Source organism: Gekko japonicus, unplaced genomic scaffold (genome assembly GCF_001447785.1).
Source record: "Gekko japonicus isolate JY-2015 unplaced genomic scaffold, Gekko_japonicus_V1.1 scaffold2876, whole genome shotgun sequence".
Taxonomy (NCBI): domain Eukaryota; kingdom Metazoa; phylum Chordata; class Lepidosauria; order Squamata; family Gekkonidae; genus Gekko; species Gekko japonicus.
Window position 1 is genome coordinate 146,987 of NW_015172098.1, and position 21,673 is coordinate 168,659.

Sequence of the window (21,673 nt, forward strand, 5' to 3'; positions counted from 1 at the left end):
GGGTGGCACCACTTTTCATGGGAATTTACATGCTGCAGGGATCCTGAACAACAGGGTAGGTTGTCACTGCACTGGAGATCCATGACCGCAGAACAAAGTCAGCTGATCTGGTGTCCCTAGGCAGGTCCAATAGCCTGAGCAACTCATATAAAGATGCCGTTCCAACATCAAAACATTCACATGAAGTACAGATACTAGGACTGAGGATTTATCCTTAGAAGCATCAATTAAGTTAAATATGGCTAAGATCTGAGCAACTATATCTAACTACTTCAGGGATAGTTGTGGAGGGCACAGAACCATCACAGAACAGCCAGTGTGGTGCAAACGCTTAGATCAAAATACCACCCTAATCCCAGTGTGGGAAAGAACCAACCTGCAAGAACCATTATGCAGATGACCTAACACAGGGTTAGAAATTCGCTGAATGTAGTAATATGGCAGACTACTAGTATAATAGTATTAAAACAAAAAAATCAGTAATACAAGTAAAATACATGTTTTTTACAAAAGTGTTTCTTAGACATTTTGTCTTTGTTTTGAACTGGTAGCCCTATCTAACCAGCACCTTGTCACTAACCAGCTCAAGCTGACAAGTAAAAACAATTAAGGTACTTCAATTGCTCTCACAAAAACAATGCATAAAAATGATGAAAAAATTAAAGGGTCCTGTTCACTGAATATGGAAGATGGGGGAAAATAAATGGCAATAATTAGTATTTTGTAGTATTTCATAGACTTTTCTAAGTGATCGTTGCAACAGTAAGTCTAGATTACTATCTTCATATTGAAAAAGGAGGGTATAACTTACCTAGGATCATAAGAAAAAAAGTTCATCACCAGTCTTCAAAACAACAAAGAGATGACCCTCAAGAGAGGCGCTAAAAAGTTATTCAGTTATTCCCAGTTATCTTGCCTAATGAATTTCAAATCTTACATAGGTGTGTCATCATTTGTCAACTTTTTGTGTCCTAGATAAGGATATTCCCTCAAAAGGAAATGAAACTCCTTGTTTAGGTGACAATAAGTGACCAGTTATTTCCCTGTCAAGTCTCCTGCAACCTACTTTGTTCAACACCTTTGTAGATTCACCTCTTTGGTTGCTGTGCTCACCTAAGATCATCTAGCTACTGATATGAAATTTAAGTCACCAAATTCCCAACACACAGTCACATCCTCAGCTTTGATCTCTACTTAATTACAAATGATACTGCTTCATTAGCCAAGTATTAAAAAGTTTTGCGTATTGTAATCAATCAAGAGGCAGAATGGAATGTCCACTCTGGCTGCTGCACATGGGGAGCTGTAGGGTTTACTACAGGTCAACAGGGAATAAACTAGCCACATTCTGTACATAATATATATAAAATCCATTATTTGCTGCAGTTCTCAAGGGCATCCGGTGGCCAGGCACAGGACTCAAACAATAACAATCATTTATGTCCATTAGATTGCAGTCCCGAATAGTAATTGAACACAGTGGGTTTAGGACTGAGCTACTGGTTACAGAAACCATCTGTCAGTACAAAGAATATATATATTTTAATTGTCTTGCAAAAAAAATTTTCTCACCTTTCTGACAATGTCGTCTTAACACTGTTGGTTCTAACAAAGGGAGTCAATGAGTCGTCCTTAGAAGCTGCCATCAGGCCACTGGAAGAGTTATGGCTCAGCCCACCTCCACTGCTGAGAGATATATCAATGGATTCACAACTGGTATGCAGGCTGCTGACAGACTGGTATCCAATGCCATCTTTGCTAATGGCAGAAGAGCTACTGGCATTAGTACCCCAGGTTAAGCTGTTGGAAGGAGCCGAATGAGCTGAACTGGGACTAGATGCTAGTGGAGACGGGTTCATGTCTATATTTTTACTGTAAAGGGGACTACTACTGCCACTGCTCAGAATGCCACTGCCCGAAGGAGAATCTGGGTTCCCCTGCTGATTCATGGTTGCGTGTGGGTTGGAGATGACCACGGAATTTTTCATGCTTTCTGCCGTTGTGATGGGAGCTTGTTTACTTGGCTTTCCACCGAAAAGTCTGGAGGAGAAAAAACAAAACACGTGCTGAAAACTGGTGAAGCTGAATGCAATGCAAGATTTCAGACTTCTATAGTATCTTATCTGTCTCTAACATATGTGACAAAACCCTCTGCTGAAAAAGGACACTAAGTTTTAACTAGATATATCAGAGATTATATTCTTCTGATTTGTGCTATAGGTACATAACCACCCAGCATAACACGCATACATGAATGGGCAAACTGGTTTCTATGTGATAAGTGAGAACAGTGGACAGATTTATACAAATTATATGTGATGAGCTCTACCTTTCCGTCTCCCAGACCCAATACCATTCTAACAGTCATTAAAAGCAAGAACAATCCACAATCCCCCCACTATTTCTTTTTTCATTTCACAACTGTGAAAACACATATTTATTCTCATTTCACCATTTTATGTACCCTCATTCATGTTCACGACAGGTGAACCAGCACATCTTTGAATGGAGGGGTGGTGTACTGTGCATATTTGGTTTTACCTTGGAACTAGAAAAAACATTTACCAACAAAAATCTGTGACAGCTGTGTTTTAGCAAATGAAATATGCAGCACTTGATGTGGTCAGACACCGTTAAATGTTTGGACTTTCAAAAGGCTTTTGACAGGGGACATAGCCAAAGACTCCTGAGTAAATTCAGCAGGCATGGAAAAAGAGGATGGGGTTCTCTTATGGATCAAAAATTGGTTAAAGGACAGGAAGCAAAGAGTTGGAATAAATGGACAGTTTTCACAATGGAGGGAAGTAAGCAGTGGGATCACGCAAGGATCAGTATTGGGGCCAGTGGCTCAAGTGGTTAAGACGCTGAACTGCAGGCTATGGAAGGTTGGTAGTTCAGCAGTTTGAGACCTGAGTGTGCTGCATGACGGAGTGGGCTCCCGTCTCTAGTTCCAGCTCCTGCCAACCTAGCAGTTCGAAAGCAAGAAATTGCAAGTAGATAAATAGGTACCACTTCAGTGGGAAGGTAACAGCGTTCCGTGCGCCTTGGTGTTTAGTCATGCCGGCCACATGACCACGGAAACGTCTTCGGACAGCACTGGCTCTTCGGCTTTGAAACGGAGATGAGCACCGCAACCCTAGAGTCGGATTCGACTGGCTTTCGAGCGAGGGAACCTTTACCTTTACTATATAATACATTCATTATATGATCTGGAACTAGGGGAGAGGAGTGTAGTGGCCAAATTTGCAGATGACACAAAATTATTCAGGAAAACCAAGGTTGACAGGGAGGAGCTCCAAGATGACCTCCAAAAACTGGGGGAGGGGTGACAATGTGGCAAATGAAGTTCAGTGTTGGTAAATTTAAGGTGATGTATGTTGGGACAAAAATCCCAACTTCAGGTATAGGCTAATGGGGTCTGAACATGTTGAGACTGAGAGGGAATAAGATCTTGGGGTCGTAGTGGACAGCTCAATGAAAGTGTCAACTCGGTGTGCTGCGGCAGTGAAAAAGGCAAACTCTATGTTAGGGATTATTAGGAAAAGGATTGAGAATAAAACGGCCAATATTCTAACAGATCTACGGTGCCGCCTCCTTTGGAATACTGCATACAGTCCTAGTCACCGTCTCTCAAAAAAGACACTGCAGAGCTGGAAAAAGTCCAGAGGAGGGTGACCAAGGTGATTAAGGGGTTGGACCACCTTTCCCTATGAGGAAAAGCTGAAGAGCCTGGGACTTTTCAGTTTAGAAAAGAGATGACTAAAGGGGGGCATGATAGAGATTCAAAAATTATGCATGAGGTGGAGAGAGCTGACTAAGAGAACTTTTTCTCCCTCTCCCAAATACTAGAACTCAAGGGCATCCAGTGAAGCTGATGGATAGTAGATTCAGGACAGACAAAAGGAAGTAGCTTTTTACACAGTGAGTGATTAAAATGTGGAATTACAGGAATAAACAGCTTTGAAAGGGGATTAAACAGATTCACGGAGGACAAGTCTTTCAGTGGCTAGCAGCCACGGTGACTGACGAATAAACCTCTGAATTCCAGAGCCAGGAAGCAACATCAGAGGAAGGTCTCGGCCTCTATGCCCTGTTGTTGGCCCTCCAGAGGAATTGGCTGGTTGCTGTGTGAGACAGGATGCTGGTCTAGATGGACCACTGGTCTGATTCAGCAGGGCTCTTCTTATGTTCTTAATGTGTCTTTCTCCATGCTCCCATGGCAAAAGTCAAAATGCAAATCTAATTTTTCAGAATTTTTCCAGTACAAAGAGGTAACTATGGATTTTTTACTGGCTAAAGCCTCCCAAAGCATACTGTTTGAGATCCAAAGACTTCAAAGTGTGCAGGCCTATCCACATGTGACCCCCTCCCTGGCTTTTAAACTCCATCTGAAGCAAAGTTCTAATAAATGAGTAGTACATACCTGCGTAGAGTGGGGGAGGCCACATCTGGGTACTTGACTCCTTGCTGGTGAGCACTCTGGGATGCACTGGAAGCTGCCTGAGATGCGGGGGTGACTTTAACGGAGTTACAAGAGACCACACTTTCATTGTCCGATGAGATTCCTTTTTCTTTATCTGTTTGGTTGACTAAGCCTGGCAGAGAACTTCCGAGGGCAACTTTTGCTGGCTCTCGCATTTTGGGAACAGGCAAGCCTGCTGACTTGCTGCTTATGTTAGAATCTATGCTGCTGGTGCTAGATCTATTACCAGCTCCACTTCTGCTGCTGGATTTGCTTGGCCTAGGTAAGCTTCGGTACTGAAGATTGGTTCGGGTATTAAGGGCTAAGTAACCATCATCCTGATTCTGTGAGCCATCAACACTAGTCTTCCGACCAGTTGATCTACCCATAAGTCCAGATGACTTGGGGATTTTGCCAAGAGTAGCAGATCTACTTGTGATAGTTGCACCACTGGCTGTGATCATGGACATTCCTAAAGCTGACCCACTCTGTTTTTTAAATCCAAACGTATTTGTATTGGCAGCAGCTGTTCTAGAGTTGTTTGCAGGAGGTTTTTTTGATTCATCACCACTGCTACGTCCTGCATCTGATGGAGAACGTTTAACATGTCCAGATTTAGGAGAAATTCTACCCTTTTCTGATACCTTGGCATCGTCAGTTTTCCCTACAAAAACAGGAAAACAAGTTGCAGTATTTGATGACGTCAAGTATTACAGAAACGGTACAAAACCCTTAAGCTTAAGTGCATGAGCCATAAGAGAATGTGAGAGAATTTTGATCCTGCTTAACTAAACTAGTTACACAATCAAGAACGGTATACAAGGATATGTTAGAAGAAATTGATACATTTAATCCTGGAACTTGAACAGGTGAACAGATTGCTATGTAAGCAATGAAAGAACCAGAGAAACAAGCCTCAGTATTTAAAAGGAAACTGTCCTAGCTAATTAGTGGAGCATAAATTCCCAGGTTCAATCTCTGACAATCACAGGAAGCAGCTGTGGGGAAAAACCTTTCTCTTCCCGAGAAAGCCACTGCCACTCAGAGTAGGAAACATGGAGGAAGATGGACAAACAGACTGATTTTGTATGGAGGCCGTGTTGGGATGGTTGAGGCAGAGTCGGCTGAAACTGAATCCATCTAAGATGGACGTTTTGTGCCTGGGTCAGGGGGCTTCTGGGTTGGGATCCAACTCCTGGCTCTGGATGGTGTACCACTGAGTGTGCTCCTGGATGCCTCCTTAACGATGAAGGCCCAGATCACAACTGTTGCCAGACTGGCATTTCTCCAGCTGCACCAGACTAGGCAACAGGCCCCCTACCTGTCTCGCCCCAACCTAGCCACAGTAATCCACGCAACAGTCACCTCCAGGCTAGACTACTGTAACTCGCTCTATGCAGGGCTACCCTTGAGACTGACTCGGAAATTACAACTGGTCCAGAATGCAGTGGCCTGGGTCCTTACTGGGACCCCACTAACAGCGCATATCCAACCCGTGCTGCACCAGCTGCACTGGCTTCAGGTTGAATACTGGATCAAGTTAAAGGTCCTGGTATTAAGCTTTAAGGCCCTAAACGGTCTGGGGCCAATGTAGGAATTTATCTAGAGCAGAAAGGGAAGGATTATGGGCTCTTCCATTCCTAAAAGAAGAAGCAGGACAACAGTGGAGAATTTGAACATATTATCTATTTCTACCCCATCTGTAGTTTGCTTATAACAGTTCTGGGGACATGAAACTTCCTTTTGCATTGTCTACAACTTCCCCCAAAATAACGCTCTGTTGTTTGGGAAAATAAATTTCCCCACACATCCTCTCTCTACTGCAGAAAGTACAGCTACTAAATGGAAACACGGTCCTACTAGTCTTCTGTAATAATGAAATGCTCCCTTTCCTTCTACCATGGCATTTGCTAACTTGTGCACATGATCTTCTTCTGACCATATTAATTTGCAATAGGAAATGTTGTTAAGGAAGCTATCATAGCAGAGAGGATCTGATTCTTACGAGGGGGTAGTGCATATAGAGCTCTAGTCACATTTTCTAGTTAGATCTGTTTTTTTAACCAGCTTGCTTCATCCAAGCATTGTAAAGAACCTTTTAGATTTCAGATTTCTGTGAGGTTTCTAGAAAATACAACATTTCTGTTTAACACATACACTAATTCAAGCAGTCTTCCAGCCACACAAAGAATATTGAGTCCACTTCAGTGTTGGCAGGAACTCTTCAATTTGGCACAGGTACACAAAAGCAGAGATTTATTACAGTGTTCACCATCAAAGACAAACATAGATCAAAATGCAGTTGAAATCCTGACAGTTCAGAGGAAATTTTTCTCCTAACTTCACAAACTCTTGGTCTGGATTACTCGCCTCTTGGCTGTACATTCCTCACCTGTTCCAGGTGTCTTCAAAGTTCCTGAGGTGGCTGACGTTTTTGTCCTTGGTGCGGTAATGCCAACTTGAGCTGACATGCCCCGTCTCCAGGAGCCTGTCTGTGAAATGACTGTATTCTTCCTCCCAGAAGTGCTTTTATCAGATTCATCAGACACATCAGAGGGATTCCGTCTCCACTTAGAGCCAGGCTCCATTTTCACACCACTGTCTGAGCCCCCATCTGATTTCTTGATTTCGTCACCAGACCACAAGGAATTCCGCTCTACCTGGGAATGCTTTTCAGCATCCGTCTGAGGGGAAAGAGAAAATAAAAAAACTTCCACTGTAAACTTTCTCCTTCCTCTAAAATCCAGAACCTAGATCTCCTAGGCCGCCTTGAAGATTTCACTGATTGTTTAAAGATTACAGTGCAGCAACCTTTCCAGAAAAAAAGTCCCCAAGCAAATAATGATTAAACTGAACTGTATTACCCCTATTTAATTTCCAATACTTACAAGAGTAAAACCATAACTAACCAAAGGCATAAAACAGGATGAAGGCAAGGTGAAAAATAAAATGATGCATCGAAAGCCGTGTAGCTTCTTCAGCCGTACATTCCACACAATACCTTTCTCTGCAAAGCATAAAATCACTTCTATTGGGTGCTGTGGGCTTTCCCTTTGTTCTGTCTCCCTTCCTATCTCTTTCCTGGCAATCTGATCCGTGGAGCATGAAGAGGCAGGTTGTTTTTTGAAAGACTGAAAGATAATCAAGTGCTTTTTGTTTCAGCCTCACACTAACTTTATCATCAGTTTGAGGTGAGATTTTCAGAAATGGCAAAGCTTCACATCTCCTGCTGACTAAATTTAAATTTGTGATTACCTAGAATCACTTAAAGAAAAACCAGTTTATTTAAATCACCAGAACTGAATTTCTCTCCCTTTGCTCCAGACTGGTGTCATTAGTTTTGTTCTTCAAGTACTACAGTGCTAATTTTTCTCCAGTGGTTACTATGTAAGCAGCCCTTTGCTGGGCAGTTGTTCTGTATCTGAACTCTTTTGTTTCACTTGCTCTGGCTTCATGATTCATCTGAAATGATTTGCAATTCAAATTTCACACACTGAGACTCATTTACAAATGCCAAAAGTAACAGAAAAAGCTGTGAATCTACTATACCTGTGTATCTATACAGCTATCTGAACCAAAAACAAAAGATGCTGGAGAATCTACATCCTTGTGCATTATTTATTTCCTGTCCTATACATTCATCATTTGCTTACATTTAGAGAAGTAAAAATGTTATTTAAAGGACCACATAGCCACATTTTTTGCATTGAACATCAAAGGCTTGCTTGAGTAAATTAAAAAACTGACTCTTTAAATGCTAATTCTTTGTCCAATTTCAACTTAGTGAACACACATTTGGGGCGCTTTGTGAGAAGGGAATGCTAGAGGGGAGTGATCTGGTGTGTGTGTGTGAGGAAGGCTCCACTACACCCTTCTTTCTAGAAACAGAAATTTTAAAAGGGAGTTGGGCAAAACTCTGAGCTTCATAAGATGTCTACTCTCCCTAAACAATGAAACAATAAAGCCATTAAGAATGCCTGTCCATGTGGCTCACAGGGATCAGAGCATTCCTAAGAAATGCTCGATATGTTACCAAACTCTATCATCTGTTTCGGGGAAGAGGCAACAAATGCAAACATCATGGAACAAATAAAACAAAAAAATGACAATAAATAATAATTAATGGGGGTGGCAAGTATCCAGCAATCATATTGATGGCAAGCACAATGTAACGATTAGAGTGTCAGACTAGGATCTGAAAGACCAGGGTTTGAATCCTCACTCTGCCATGGAAGCTCATTGGGTGACCCTGGACCAGTCACACACTCTCAGCCCAGCCAACCTCACAGTCTACTTCAGAGGGTTGTTGTGATGATAAAATGGAGGAGGGGAGAACACTGTAAGCCACTCTCGGTTTCCACTGGGGGGGAAGGCAGAGTATAAGTGAAGTTATATTGAAAATTGCGTGTCCTTGGACATTCTATACTCAATGACCATTATGAGTTTTTTAAAAGAGAATATGTAGCTGGAAGTCAGATACAAAGTTGTTCTGGGAAAGCCTTCCACTGGTTTCCTGTGCATTATACTCTTCCCCATCACGTCCCAACATGGACCCCTTGACCTCAACAGCACAACCATGAAAATGATGCAAATTGAATAAGTGTATGCACATTTACACAACTGAGTTAACACATTTTGGTTAAACTAGGGTTCAGAATACAGACTTTGGACTGTATTTTGGTAGGAAAGCCAGATGGCACAGCCTCATGGACACAAGCTATAGCCTGATGAGTCACAAGCAAAGCACATAACAAGACTGAAAATGTTATTATGCAAATCTGTCCATATTATATAAATCTATCATACTTATTTAATTTTTCTTTGACGGAATATTTTTTAAAAAATTAGTACAGCATAATTATCTATTTATTTAAAATATTTAGCCTCATCTGTTTCAACTCAAGGTGGCTAACAAGCAGCAGTAGCTGAAAGGATACAGAAACAATTGTGCCTAGTAAGGACTGAAAATAAATACAGAGTTAAAAATGTATAAAAATGTATTTATTTACTTCATTATACCCTTTCTCCCCAATGGTAACCCTAAGCAGCCTACATTGTTCTACTCTCTTCCATTTTATCCCCACAATAAACCTATGAGTTGGTTAGGTTGTGTGTGTGTGACTGGCCCAAGGGTTGTGACTGGGCTGGCTCAGCAAGCAGCTGCCTCAGGCCACTCAGTCCAGGAGACGGGAGGTGGGGCCAGGCACACAGGTTAAGCCAGCAGCACCAGGCGCCTTGCTCTCCTATGGGCCACTGAGGCTGAGGGCCTTGGCTAGTAAGGAGGCAGGTCGTGGCAAGACTGGGTAAGGGACAACCCCAGAAGGAGGGTCATTGGCAAAGGCCCCTGTAACTCCCCAGACTCCAGCCCCTGCTCTCAGTGCACTGGAGGAGACTGAGACTAGCACTCTCCAGGGAACCTTTATCAGTTGGGCCCAGGAAAGGCCAGGGAGGAAAAGTAAAGCTTCACCTGCATGATCAAGGGATATGTGAGTGGCTGGAGAGAGAGTGGGCTCAAGGGTGCTATCAGAACCCCCCCCCCCGTAACCTGACACCCTCCCTGCCTCCAGCTTGGGGAAGTCATACACTGACAAAGGGGCTGTTCCCAGGGGCACTCAAGGAAGCGATGGTCTGTCCTCTCCTGAAAAAACCATCCTTGGACTCAGCCAAATTGGCCAACTATCAGCCTGTTTCCAATTTGCCCTATTTGGAGAAATTACTGGAGAGAGCGGCGGCAATTCAGTTGCAGAGCTTTATGAATGACACTTCCATGCTAGACCTGTTCCAGTCTGGCTTCTGGCCAGGCCATGGGATGGAGACGGCACTGGTCGCCCTCACAGACAACCTCCAGAGGCATATGGATCGAGGCGGCATGGCGGCACTGGTGTTGTTGGACCTGTCAGCGGCGTTCGACACGGTCGACCACCAGTTGCTGATCCACCACCTCACCGACACTGGGATTCAGGGTCTTGCCTCACAATGGCTCGTCTCCTTTCTCCAAGGTCAGGGACAGAGGATGGCGGTATGGGAGCAGACGTCCCAGAGGTACCCACTGGTCTGCGGGGCCCCTCAAGGGGTGGTGTTATCCCCGATGTTATTTAACATCTATATGCGTCCCCTTGCCCAGATAGCCCCGAGGCACAGACTTGGGTGTCACCAATACGCAGATGACACCCAGCTATATCTGTTGTTGGGCAGTCAGTCCAACTCTACCCCAGATGAACTGGAATGGGCGCTTCAGGACGTGGCGGGCTGGCTTAGGCTGAGCCAACTGAAATTGAAACCAATGAAGACGGAGGTCCTGTGCCTGAGTCGGAGTGCCTCAGGGGTAGGGATCCCACTACAAACCTTCAATGGGGCGCCATTGGTGCCAGCGCCGAGGGTCAGGAGTTTGGGAGTGCTCCTGGATGCCGCCTTAACTATGGAGGCCCAGGTAGCAGCCACTGCCAAGCCAGCCTTTTATCATCTGCGGCTGATTAGGCAGTTGGTTCGCTCCCTCGAACGTAATGACCTGGCAACAGTGATCCATGCTATGGTCACCTCGAGGTTAGGCTACTGCAATGCTCTCTACATGGGGCTGCCCTTGTCCCAACTCCGGAAGCTGCAGCTGGTGCAAAATGCGGCAACCAGGTTGTTGATGGGTCTCTCCATAAGAGATCACATCCAGCCTGTGCTGAAGGGCATTGCACTGGCTGCCTATAGCATACCGGATTCGTTTCAAGGTGCTGGTTTTGACCTTTAAAGCCCTATATGGTCGGGGGCCTGCCAACCTGAGGGACCGCCTTTCCCCATATGTGCCCCAGAGAGTACTGAGGTCAGGGTCACAAAACCGCCTGACCCTTCCTGGCCCAAAAGATGCCAGACTGACTATTACTAGAGCCAGGGCTTTCTTAGTGTTGTAATTTTAGTGTATTTATTGGTTTTATTGTATTTTAACTGTGTAAGCCCCCTTGAACCAGGTCATACCGGTAAGGCAGGATACAAATTGAAAGCAAATAAATAAAGGGATTGCCATTTCCCAGGTCCTGGTGGGGGATCCCCTACTTTCGCGGGCTCCTGCCCACTGCAGACCAACTGGCCGGCAGGAGAAAATTCCCCCCCAAACAGTGTCAACCTGCGTGATGCACTGACATCACCTGGAAGTGACATCAGCGCGTCACTAATGTCGGGGGGGATGTTCTGCTTTTTGGGGCAAAACTCTATGGTTTGAGGTCGCTTTTACCATAGAGTTTTGCTAAAAAGCAGAGTGATGCCCCCGACATATCTTCTGGGTGATGTCAGTGCATCGTGCGATGCCCCGCCCACTCCCAGAACACCCCCCCAAAGCCCCCTGGCAGCGAGATGGAGTGACCTTTGTTCATCTATGTGCCTACTAATTCTTTCCTTAATAATGGTTTCCACCAATTTACCCGGTATCGACGTCAGACTGACTGGCCTGTAATTTCCCGGATCTCCTCTGGAACCCTTTTTAAAGATGGGAGTGACATTAGCTACCTTCCAATCCTCAGGAATGGAGGCAGATTTTAAGGAAAGATTACATATCTTTGTCAGGACGTCCGTCTTGCCTCGGCCAGGGCCAGGGCTTTTTCAAGATTAGGGTCCTGGCAACCCTACATTTTTCAATAGGATAACATCTGTGAATGTAACATGTGATACACCACACTGAGGTTTATTTATAAAACAAATGCCTGAAGAAGAATTACATTTCTCTCCTTTTGGTGAAAGCTCCCTTTAGGCAATTAAAGTGTAAATTATATATAACAGTGGATCAAAGACTCCCACAATGGCAGGAATATTTTTGAGAGGTTCTTTGTGTGTATGTATGGCCTGCATAGTTAGGAGATAATAACAGTTTAAAGAAGATATACTCAAAGACTGATAATCTATTATTATTAGTAGTAGTATTTATAGCCTGCCCACCCACAAGCGGGCTCAGGGCGGGTAACGTCTTAAAACATACAATAAACACAATTAAAATTAAACTGTGTAAACAATTTAAAATTAATAAACATTAAAACACAGTCACACTTCTAGCAAATCAGCTGGCTGTGGGTTCCCTGGCATATTATTTGGGTTGATAAATAGATGGGTGAAAACCACCTCAGGTGGAACAGCTCCATCTTACAGGCCCTGCAGAATTGAAGAAGATTCCACAGGACCCTAATCTTGAAAAAGCCCTGGCCCTGGCCGAGGCAAGACGGACGTCCTTTGGGCTGGGGACAACCAGGAGATGATGATCTAAGCAGCGTAACGCTCTTCGGGGCATATATGGGAAGAGATGGTCCCTCATATATGTGGGTCCCAGGCCATATAAGGCTTTAAAGGTGATTACCAGCACCTTGAAGAGAATCTGGAAGTCAACTGGCAACCAATGCAGTTGGCGAAGCACCTGCCGGATATGAGCCCGCATAAGCCGCGATGTCAGCAGGCGCGCCGCCGCATTTTGCACCAGCTGGGACTTGACATTTTGCACCATCTAGGATTTGATTATCCAATGCTCAGTCAACCAGCACAGCACAATAGGCAAGCTCCTCCTCCTCAGCCAACATACCCCTCCCCTTTTGGATAGTGCACACCCCCACTCTTACTGCTCCCGCTGGACAGCTTGCTGCCTGGGCTGTTGTTGGGCTTCTGGCAGTCAGTACTGTCAATTGATATTCTCAGGTACTTCCTTCCCCTCAGCCTGCCTCAAGCTGTCTCCCTTGTCTGCCTGCAGTATAGGCTGCCTCCATGACTCAGGAGAAAGGGCCCTACCACTGTTGCCATGGTGTTCTCAGCATGGGGGGATTTGGTCACTGCAGAGTCCTCTGGATAATGGCAGGGCAGAGCAATAGGCTTGAGTACCCGGCACCTTTGATTAACCTGCAACCCTATTCCCCACAAGCACCATATAATAAAGCTTTTACTGTATATAACTTCAGAACTGGGGATGGTGGTCAGGAGGAGTTCATTCCTGTAATGGCCCAACTCAGAATCTGAGTCATGTTATTTTTAGTCTGCAAAATGTCATATTTGTGAGGAGAAAACAGGAGCAGCACAATTAGCTTTCTCAATCTTTCATTATGCAGGGTAGTTCAGAACTTTAGCACACATCATTAAGTTCAAAGCAAAGCCTGGCACTAGCAATTCCAAACATACACGAACGCTCTGATAGACAACCAGAGGCAACAGCTATGAACTTTATGGCAAAGAAACAAAGAGTAATAAGATTCTTGCATCAGAGTACTCAAGGCAATGTAACACTTTGTGACAACACCACGGTTATATTAAAAACTGCTATTAAAATAGTTGCACATCCCTTTTTTTTTTAATGGAAGTGAAGTAATGACTACGCAGAAGCATCTACCAAGAAAATCTCTTAGAAAGCATGCACACCTTTGCCTTCTGTTTATGAGAGCACAACATCCTTTGGTTCCCTTAAAGCAGCTATAGATGAAATATATATTAGCTTGGGTGGGGCGGTGGTGGGGAGAACAGCAGTATAAAAGAAAGTGCATATTATTGGAAAACAACTCCAACGACAGAAAACTAGTCAAAGGTTCTGAACTGTATACTGATTCAAATTCTTTATTATGTTTGGAACTGTTGGGTAGGAATACAGAAAGCTTCTTAAATGCCACCTACAGACATCAAATACACTTTCCTTGTAAAAAGCTGCCAAAAAACCAAAGAGCTTGTAGCAACACGTAGCCTTGGAAGATTGCAATGCACTATTAAGCAGCACGTGCATCCATTTCACTCAAAATATAATAATATAATAATTTATGTGAACTTAATTAAAATTCTATGCCTTTGTGAATAATCTATATATCTATTTCTCAAGTATGGCCCCCATCTACAGATATCTAAATCTACGGAGCCACACTAACATTAAACAGATTTTCCTGCAAACCTGGGGGGACCCCCCCCCCCAGGATTGCAAAAAAATAAATAAATCTGAAATCTTAAAAAAAATACATTGGGGATAAAATTCCTCCAAATTCAGAGACAGTGGTGTCAGAGTCTGGGAGCCACTCTGGGCCCAGCTGTGGTGGCAGACACCAGAAACTGCTCTGGGCCTGGCCACAGCAGTGTTGGGGAGCCACTTGGGGTCCACAGCAGCTCCTGGACGCTGCTGCCATTGCAGCCACTGCACCAGCCTCCAGACACTGCAGCTGCCACAGCCAATAAGATAAGGTAATGAGGGGGATAAGAAGAGATGGGTGAGAAGATTGACAAGAAGGGGAGGGGGTGCTAAACAGAGACATGGGTAGGTTGTCAGAGAAGGGGAGGGGGAGACTGACAGAAAAGGGTAGGGGCAAAAGACAGATGGGGTAGGTTGACAGTTAAGGGAAGGGGGGAGAAATAGAGGGGGAAGAAACAGGGAGGATTGCCAGAGAAGGGGAAAGGGAAATTGATGAAGAGGGTTGGGGCAAAAGACAGAAGGGTAGGTTGACAGAGAAAGGGATGGGGAGAAAGGGCAGTGATTGTCTGAAAAGGGGAGAGAAAGAAAAGTGGGGAAGATTGACAGAAGGGGAGGGGGTGAGAAAGAGGGGGAAGATGGTTAGAGAAGGGAGAAGAGGAAAGGAAGCACAGGGGGGAATGCACCCTCCCTGCACGTTTTTTGTGGGTCCACACTTGCACATTATATATTGCCAGCGTTGAAGTAAAAGCTCATCTGCTAGTTAATGCCAAATGTTTTATTTCTTTAAAACATTTCTAAACCACCTTTCTTACCCAAATAAGGTCACCGAGGTGGTGAACATCTAAACATTAAAATATTTAAAACATGAGAACAGCATTTAAAATATTTATACAATTCAATAAAACGTAAACATACATAATAAGACTTACTGGGGCTCTGGGGGTATGCCGAATAAAACAGAACAAATCTTTACCCACTGCCAGAGGGAGTTCCAAAGTTTTGGTGCCATGATCAAAGAAGGCCCTTTCTCAGGTTGCCACCTGCTTAGTTTCAGATGGCAGGTCCCCCCCCCCCAAAGTAGGCCCTCCAGAAATGACTGGAATAGATGGGTAAGTTCATATGGGAGAAGGCAGTCCTTAACATAGGCTGGCCCCAAGCCATATATGGCTTTAAAGATCAATACGAGAAACTTGAATGGGGCCTGGAAGCAAACTAGGAGCTACAGTAGATGAAACAAGATGAGTGATATGGGCTCTGTGACACCATCCACTTAAGAGTGCCCTGCAGTCATCTAATCTAGATGTTACAATACTAATGGCAGCTTCGTATTTTGAGATGGTGGCAAGCCTTGTTGCATCCAGTTTTTAACCGGGTTTTGGATTGTCTGCATTGTCCAGGTCAATGCACAATCTCAAATGGATCTGGATTTGGTCCTGTCAGGCCTTCTGCTTCTGGTTCCCAGAAAGTGCTACCCATTTGAACCTCATTCAATCTGGACCCGATGCACAGTGTCAGAGTAGTTTTATGGATGTTGGGGAAATCAAACTGGTTAAGCCGGATTCATTACTGTTTTATCTCTAGTCCTTTTCACAGTATGTATGGGTATTATATATACAGTGTCCCAACTTCCAACACATATAATTAGTGCCAGCTCAAGTCTTTGACTGACCCAAATCACTACTTCCCATATTGCTCCAGTGCTGAGCAGCAGCAACAGCAGCATGAATGGTGGGGGTGGGGGACAGCCGCCTGGGAATTGCATGGGGAAAGTTCCTGATAAATGGTATCCTATCAAAATTCATGCTACATTCAGCACTGCATAAAATATGCCTGCCTATTATCAACTGTCTAGCAGTCAAACAGTGAATGTTTAACATGTGGAAGCTATTTTTAAAAGCTCACAGGGAACAAGTCCACCAATAGTTATTAGCCATGATGACGAAATGGAACCTCTGTGTTCAGTGATAGTATAATTCTGAATGTCAGCTGCTAGGAAACAATAACAGGTGGATGGTTTGGCTTCCATGCCCTGCTTATGGGCTTCCTAGGGGCATCTAGTTGGCCACTGCAGAAAAAATGATGCTAGACTATTTGTTTCTGTTTTAGACAGACCATTGTTTTGATACAGCAAGTGTAGTGGTTAGGAGCATGGACTCTAATCTGGGAGAACCGGGTTTGATTCCCCACTCCTCCACTTGCAGCTGCTGGTGTGACCTTGGGTCAGTCACAAGTTCTTTCAGAGGTATGCTCTCAAGAGCAGTCCTCAAAAGAGCTCTCTCAGCCCCACCTACCTCACAGGGTGTCTGTTGTGGGGAAGGGAAGGGAAAGGAGATTGTAAACCGCTCTGAGACTCCGAGTGAATGGCAGGGTATAAATACAATCTCTTCTTCTGCATCATCATCTTCAAACAATCTTACTGGTAGAGTGGACAGTCTTTGATTATTTCATGATTAAAAGGGAGGAGGAAGAGCCTGAACTCCATTGACAAACAGCCAGTTAAAATGTACTAGATCCAAGCAGAAATATGTAAATGGAGCCACATTGTGCTCCATCATGGAATCTTGCAGATTATTAACAAGAAATTGTCTAACATTTCAACAGTTTGAGGTTGCTGAAAAATGCACAAGCTGTCTGGAAATACTTTCTCTCTCTCTTTTTTAGCTGATATGGTGTGTCCTACATGCCACTCATTTATGATTTCACTAATTTTCCTGTAACTGAAAAAGAACCCGAACTTCATTCGTCATCCCTCTATAAAACCACTTCTTAAACAAAAGAAGAAAAACTCCCACATTCTGCAATAATTCAGATCTGGAGTTCAGAATAAACCATCTGCTCTGAAAACACATATGCAAATGAAGTCTTTACATATATCCCCTGTTTTATTTTACTGTAAGCGGCTTAGAGATAGCATGATAATTAGGATATAAATATAATAAATAAGTATATTGATGAAGGACTAGACAACTACCAAACCATCAGCACTCAACTCAGCGATCGACTTATTCCAGTCCTGATCATGTCTCTAATAGTCTGTTTTAGGCAGCAAACACATGAATCTCATGCTGCGGTTGAAAGTCTATTTTTCTCTTTTGTACCAAAAGTTCATGCACTTTTCCAGCAGCGTTCCTAGTAATTAGAGAAATGCATAATTTCCACACTATTATGACAACCCTGAAACATAGAAGTAACCTTACCTGGGAATCCAGATTCTTACGAGATGATGCAGGTGTGTTTGCATAAGAACTGATAGAGGAGCTGGTGTTAATGTCATCCGTGCTGAGGTTATCTATGGTGTCACTGATTCCACTGCTGACAGAACTGCTGTCATCCCAGCTAGATTTAAAGAATATTTAAAAATTCATTAACCGAATAAGTAATTTCTCCAGTCGCCAAAAAGTCAGACAGCACAACACTTCTTCTTTTTTTAAAAAAACAAAAACCCTTATCTAATTAATTGATTTAGGTTACATATGAAACATGTCTAAGCTCACATGTCAGAAGGGCTAGAAAGCTCAGGGGCAGAAGATCCCAGGTTCCAACAACTTTGTCTGAAGGAACTCAGAAGCGAGTAGGGGTGCCAGGTCTGTCAGACCTGTGGGTGGGGGATGGGGATGCACTTACATGGAGCAGGGAGGGAAGAAGCCAGAAATAAACATAGCGTAGGCATGGTGGGAACATTGGGGGTAACACTGTAGTTTTTGGGTAGAATTAGCTTCTAACCATAGAATTTTGCCCAAAACCTGGAGCATCACCCTCCTGACGTGCTTATGTCACATTTATTTCCAGCTTCTTCCTTCCCTGTGGGGGTAACTGGGGGGGGGGGGGGCTGGAGAGAAGTGCCTGAAACCAGGGGACCCCCGTCCTACCAGGGGACCTGGCAACCCTAGTAGCAAGTGCTGGGGAAAACCTTTCTCTGCCTGAGGCCCTTCAGAAGCACTGCCAGTTATAACTGGATCAACAGCTAATATGGCTGCAAGAAGCACAGCCTAGGAAACGTCTATGGGTGAAAACTCCCGCACCAGGGCTATTTTTGGGCAGGAATGCACAGGAACAGAGTTCCGACTGGCTTCAGAGTTGGCCATGCCCACTACAGCCAAACCTCTGCATGTGTAGCTACAGAGGGAAGGCCTGGAGAGTGACACCCCCCTGTGACTCTGAGGCGGGCAGGCCATTTAAATGCCTCCCTGTGCCTTCCCCGGCCTGTCCAAGGGCCGGTTTGGCCGGGCTCTCCACAGCCGTGGGGCGCCCAGGCAAGCCAAGGCAAGGCAGTTTAAACTACCTTCCCTTCCCTCCAAGGGCTGGCTCGCCCGGGCTCCTCGCAGCCGTGGGACGCCCAGGCAAGCCAAGGGAAGGCACGGGGTGTGACCTATTATGCTAATGAGCTGTGCTGTCATGGGTGTGGCCTAATATGCTAATGAGTTTCTGCTGTTGGGTGTGGTCTATTATGCTAATGAGTTCCCACACTATTTCAAAGTGTTAAGAAACCATGGGTTTTCACTGAGTCTAATTTTATACAATAAAACACTAATATAGAACATCAAAATGAGAGCAAAAAAGGGGCATAGATTCCCTTTTTTTGAAATTGACCACGTAAACTTTATTATCTACTGTATTTTCAAGAGTTCTAACATATTTCACTTCTGTTACATATTACTGATATAGCATTTCTAATGTTGCAACATATTTCACAATGTCTTGTTGCATTTGTCGTCATTACAATCCTGTAAGGAGTATAATTGTTATTGTCAATTTAATGAAGGGAAACAGAGAGCAAGAGGCTTGTTCCTCGTATCTGTGGTAGTGGGCACAGTCTCAAATTCTCTACCCACCAAAAACGCAGTCTTCCACTAGTTAATTTGGAATTACCTGTGAAATTACAGTGAACTTTATATCTATCTGCTTAGGATGGCATTGTATAACTCTCAGGAAAGGTTCCCATAAGAAGCTCTTCCTGAGAAAAGCTGTGAAACCCAAACAAAGTCTTTGTGACTGTCATGCATAAATGTATTTTTGTTCGCATCCAACCATTACAATACAGACAATTCAACCGCCCACAGGAAGATTTTATTCTTTCCCCACCTGACTGTGTAGCTTTATAACATGTGAAGTGGTCTGAAAGAAGGGAAGAAGCATGGTTGAGAAAAACAAGAGCTAATATACTGAAGCAGACCTTTGCTGGTTCAAAGAGGAATGTGAGCTCATATGTAAGACACGCACCCCCATCTCTGCAAACCACTGGTTCTCATCTTAAGTGTATGTGACAGGATAATATGCCCTTTCATCAACCCTCAACACCTAGACATGCACTATTGTTTCCAAACCGGGGTGTATGTAGTGAGGGAGGGGAAGGTGAAAGCAGAAATTCATTCAGCAGCTGCCAGCTGGCTATAGTTTCCAAAGTTTCAACCAGTGAGTGATTATATCGTTCACCTAAGAACGAATAATCATGCCAACTGTTATTTTCATGGCCTGACTGAGCAGCAAATAAAACGGTCTGCTAGCATCTTCCAACAAGATATACAGTATTTTTAAAAAACCTTCTGAACATGAATGGAGAAGTGCAACAGAAAAAATAAATCATTTGTGACTGAGAAAATATGAAACAGAAATTTGCAGACAAGGAGCTAGTGTTTACAAACTCTTCAGAGAAGGGTCCTAGAGATGACTTTGGGCATGAGCTGGCTGTTTAGGACATATATGGAACATATATGATCAGTTAGGTGCATACTATAATCTGACCCCACCAGTTTCAACAGCACTAAGTCAAACTAAGGTCTCATTCAGATGGTTTGGAGAATGGGAATGTGCTATGAGCTTGCACACCTCTTTCTCCCTTCTCACACACAAATCCCTTCCTTCCATAGTTTCATTATAGTTTAGTATTACCTCTACACTATTACCATTTTTAAATCTTATCAAGATGGTCAGGGACACTCTTTTGCAAGTCCATTTCAAGCCAGGTGTTTCTTGATCCCTGCTGACTCCTACTCACCTACCCACTGCCACTAGGTCTGGTCCACCTCCCCTTCCTTGCTCTGGCTCCTCACACCAGGTCTGCCTCCAACGCCTCCCCTCCAATGCCACCTCCTGGTAGCATTTGTTAGTGTTTGCATACTATTTTGGACTGCAACAGCAACCCAAAATGCTGCCTGGATTCTCATACGGCTGTGAGGAGCACATGCAGAAATTGCTACAGGGGTATTTAAAAAGTAGGGTTTTTTTCCCTAAAGGTCAGATTTCCACACAAACTTGGGTTTTTGAGAATCCTAAAAGGTAGCTGTGGCTGGTCCTGCTACATGGATTTGCCTTCCTGCATGGGGTCCAGCCCTTGCCTGTTAGCTACAGTGAAAGAACACAAGATAATGAATGCATGATAAAATTTTAAGGGCACAACTATATGCTTAAAAACAAGGCAGTCAAAAATGGCAAATCTATGTCACATAAACTCATGAAACTGCCTTATACTCAATCTGACCGTTGGTCTATCATGATTAGAAATCTGACTGGCAGTCAGTGGCTCTTCAGGTCTTAGGTAGAGATCTTTCACATCATCTGTCATCTGATTCTTTTAACTGTAAATGCCAAGAATTGAACCTGGGACCTTCTATATGCCAAGCAGAAATATGTTTTCTTATCTCCAGTGGTATGATCTACCTCCTCTTTTCTTTGTTTCAGTGTCGTTATAATGGCTTGGCTCCACCAGAGCATTTCCACAGATGGAATGATTTCTGCCATTGCAGCCCTAACCCCCCCCCCGTTAAATTTGAGGGGGGAGATTTGGGGCTGCATTAGTAAGGGATAGTGATAAAGTTGTGGTCTAAAGGCAGAAAACACACCAACTGCAGAACCACTCTGGTGGACCCAAACCATCCTATGTTTCCTCCTTTCCAAATCCACAATAGTGGATGCTGCGGGCAGGAATGGAGAAGTGCACAGCAGGGTAAATTCAGCTAGCCATTAATACATACAGCAGCTGTTTTATTGTTGTTGATTTTATTGATTTTTTTTAACAGGGTGCAGACAAAGCTCACCACAGTACAACTGGGAAAAGACAGCAGGTTCACCTGCTCCTGGGGAAAGAACTCCCCCACCCTTATACCACTTAAATAGATTAATTATAAAATTAATATACATAATGGTCACCCATGGCTAAAGCCAGTCGGCATTAGCACATGTTTTCCCAAGAACTGGGGAAAAGGAAAGCACGATCAAATGGTCCATTCACTTAACCATGAATCAGAGACTGGCAATGTTATTTTTTTGTCAACAAAAAAATATTGGAAAAATCTGCAAATGCTTTCTCCTGC

General features: G+C 43.9%; 1 protein-coding gene across 1 annotated transcript in view; it reads right to left on the reverse strand.

Annotated features, from left to right (window-relative positions):
- Window positions 1–21,673, reverse strand: part of NAV2 (neuron navigator 2) — a gene marked incomplete at its 5' end in the record, with an annotated part of 115,417 nt that overhangs the window by 53,312 nt on the left and 40,432 nt on the right. Inside the window, 4 exons of the mRNA XM_015420939.1 lie at window positions 1,573–2,040; window positions 4,424–5,126; window positions 6,855–7,146; window positions 17,561–17,699. Of these exons, the coding sequence (XP_015276425.1) occupies window positions 1,573–2,040; window positions 4,424–5,126; window positions 6,855–7,146; window positions 17,561–17,699 (1,602 nt within the window). The remainder of the gene's footprint in view (window positions 1–1,572; window positions 2,041–4,423; window positions 5,127–6,854; window positions 7,147–17,560; window positions 17,700–21,673) is intronic.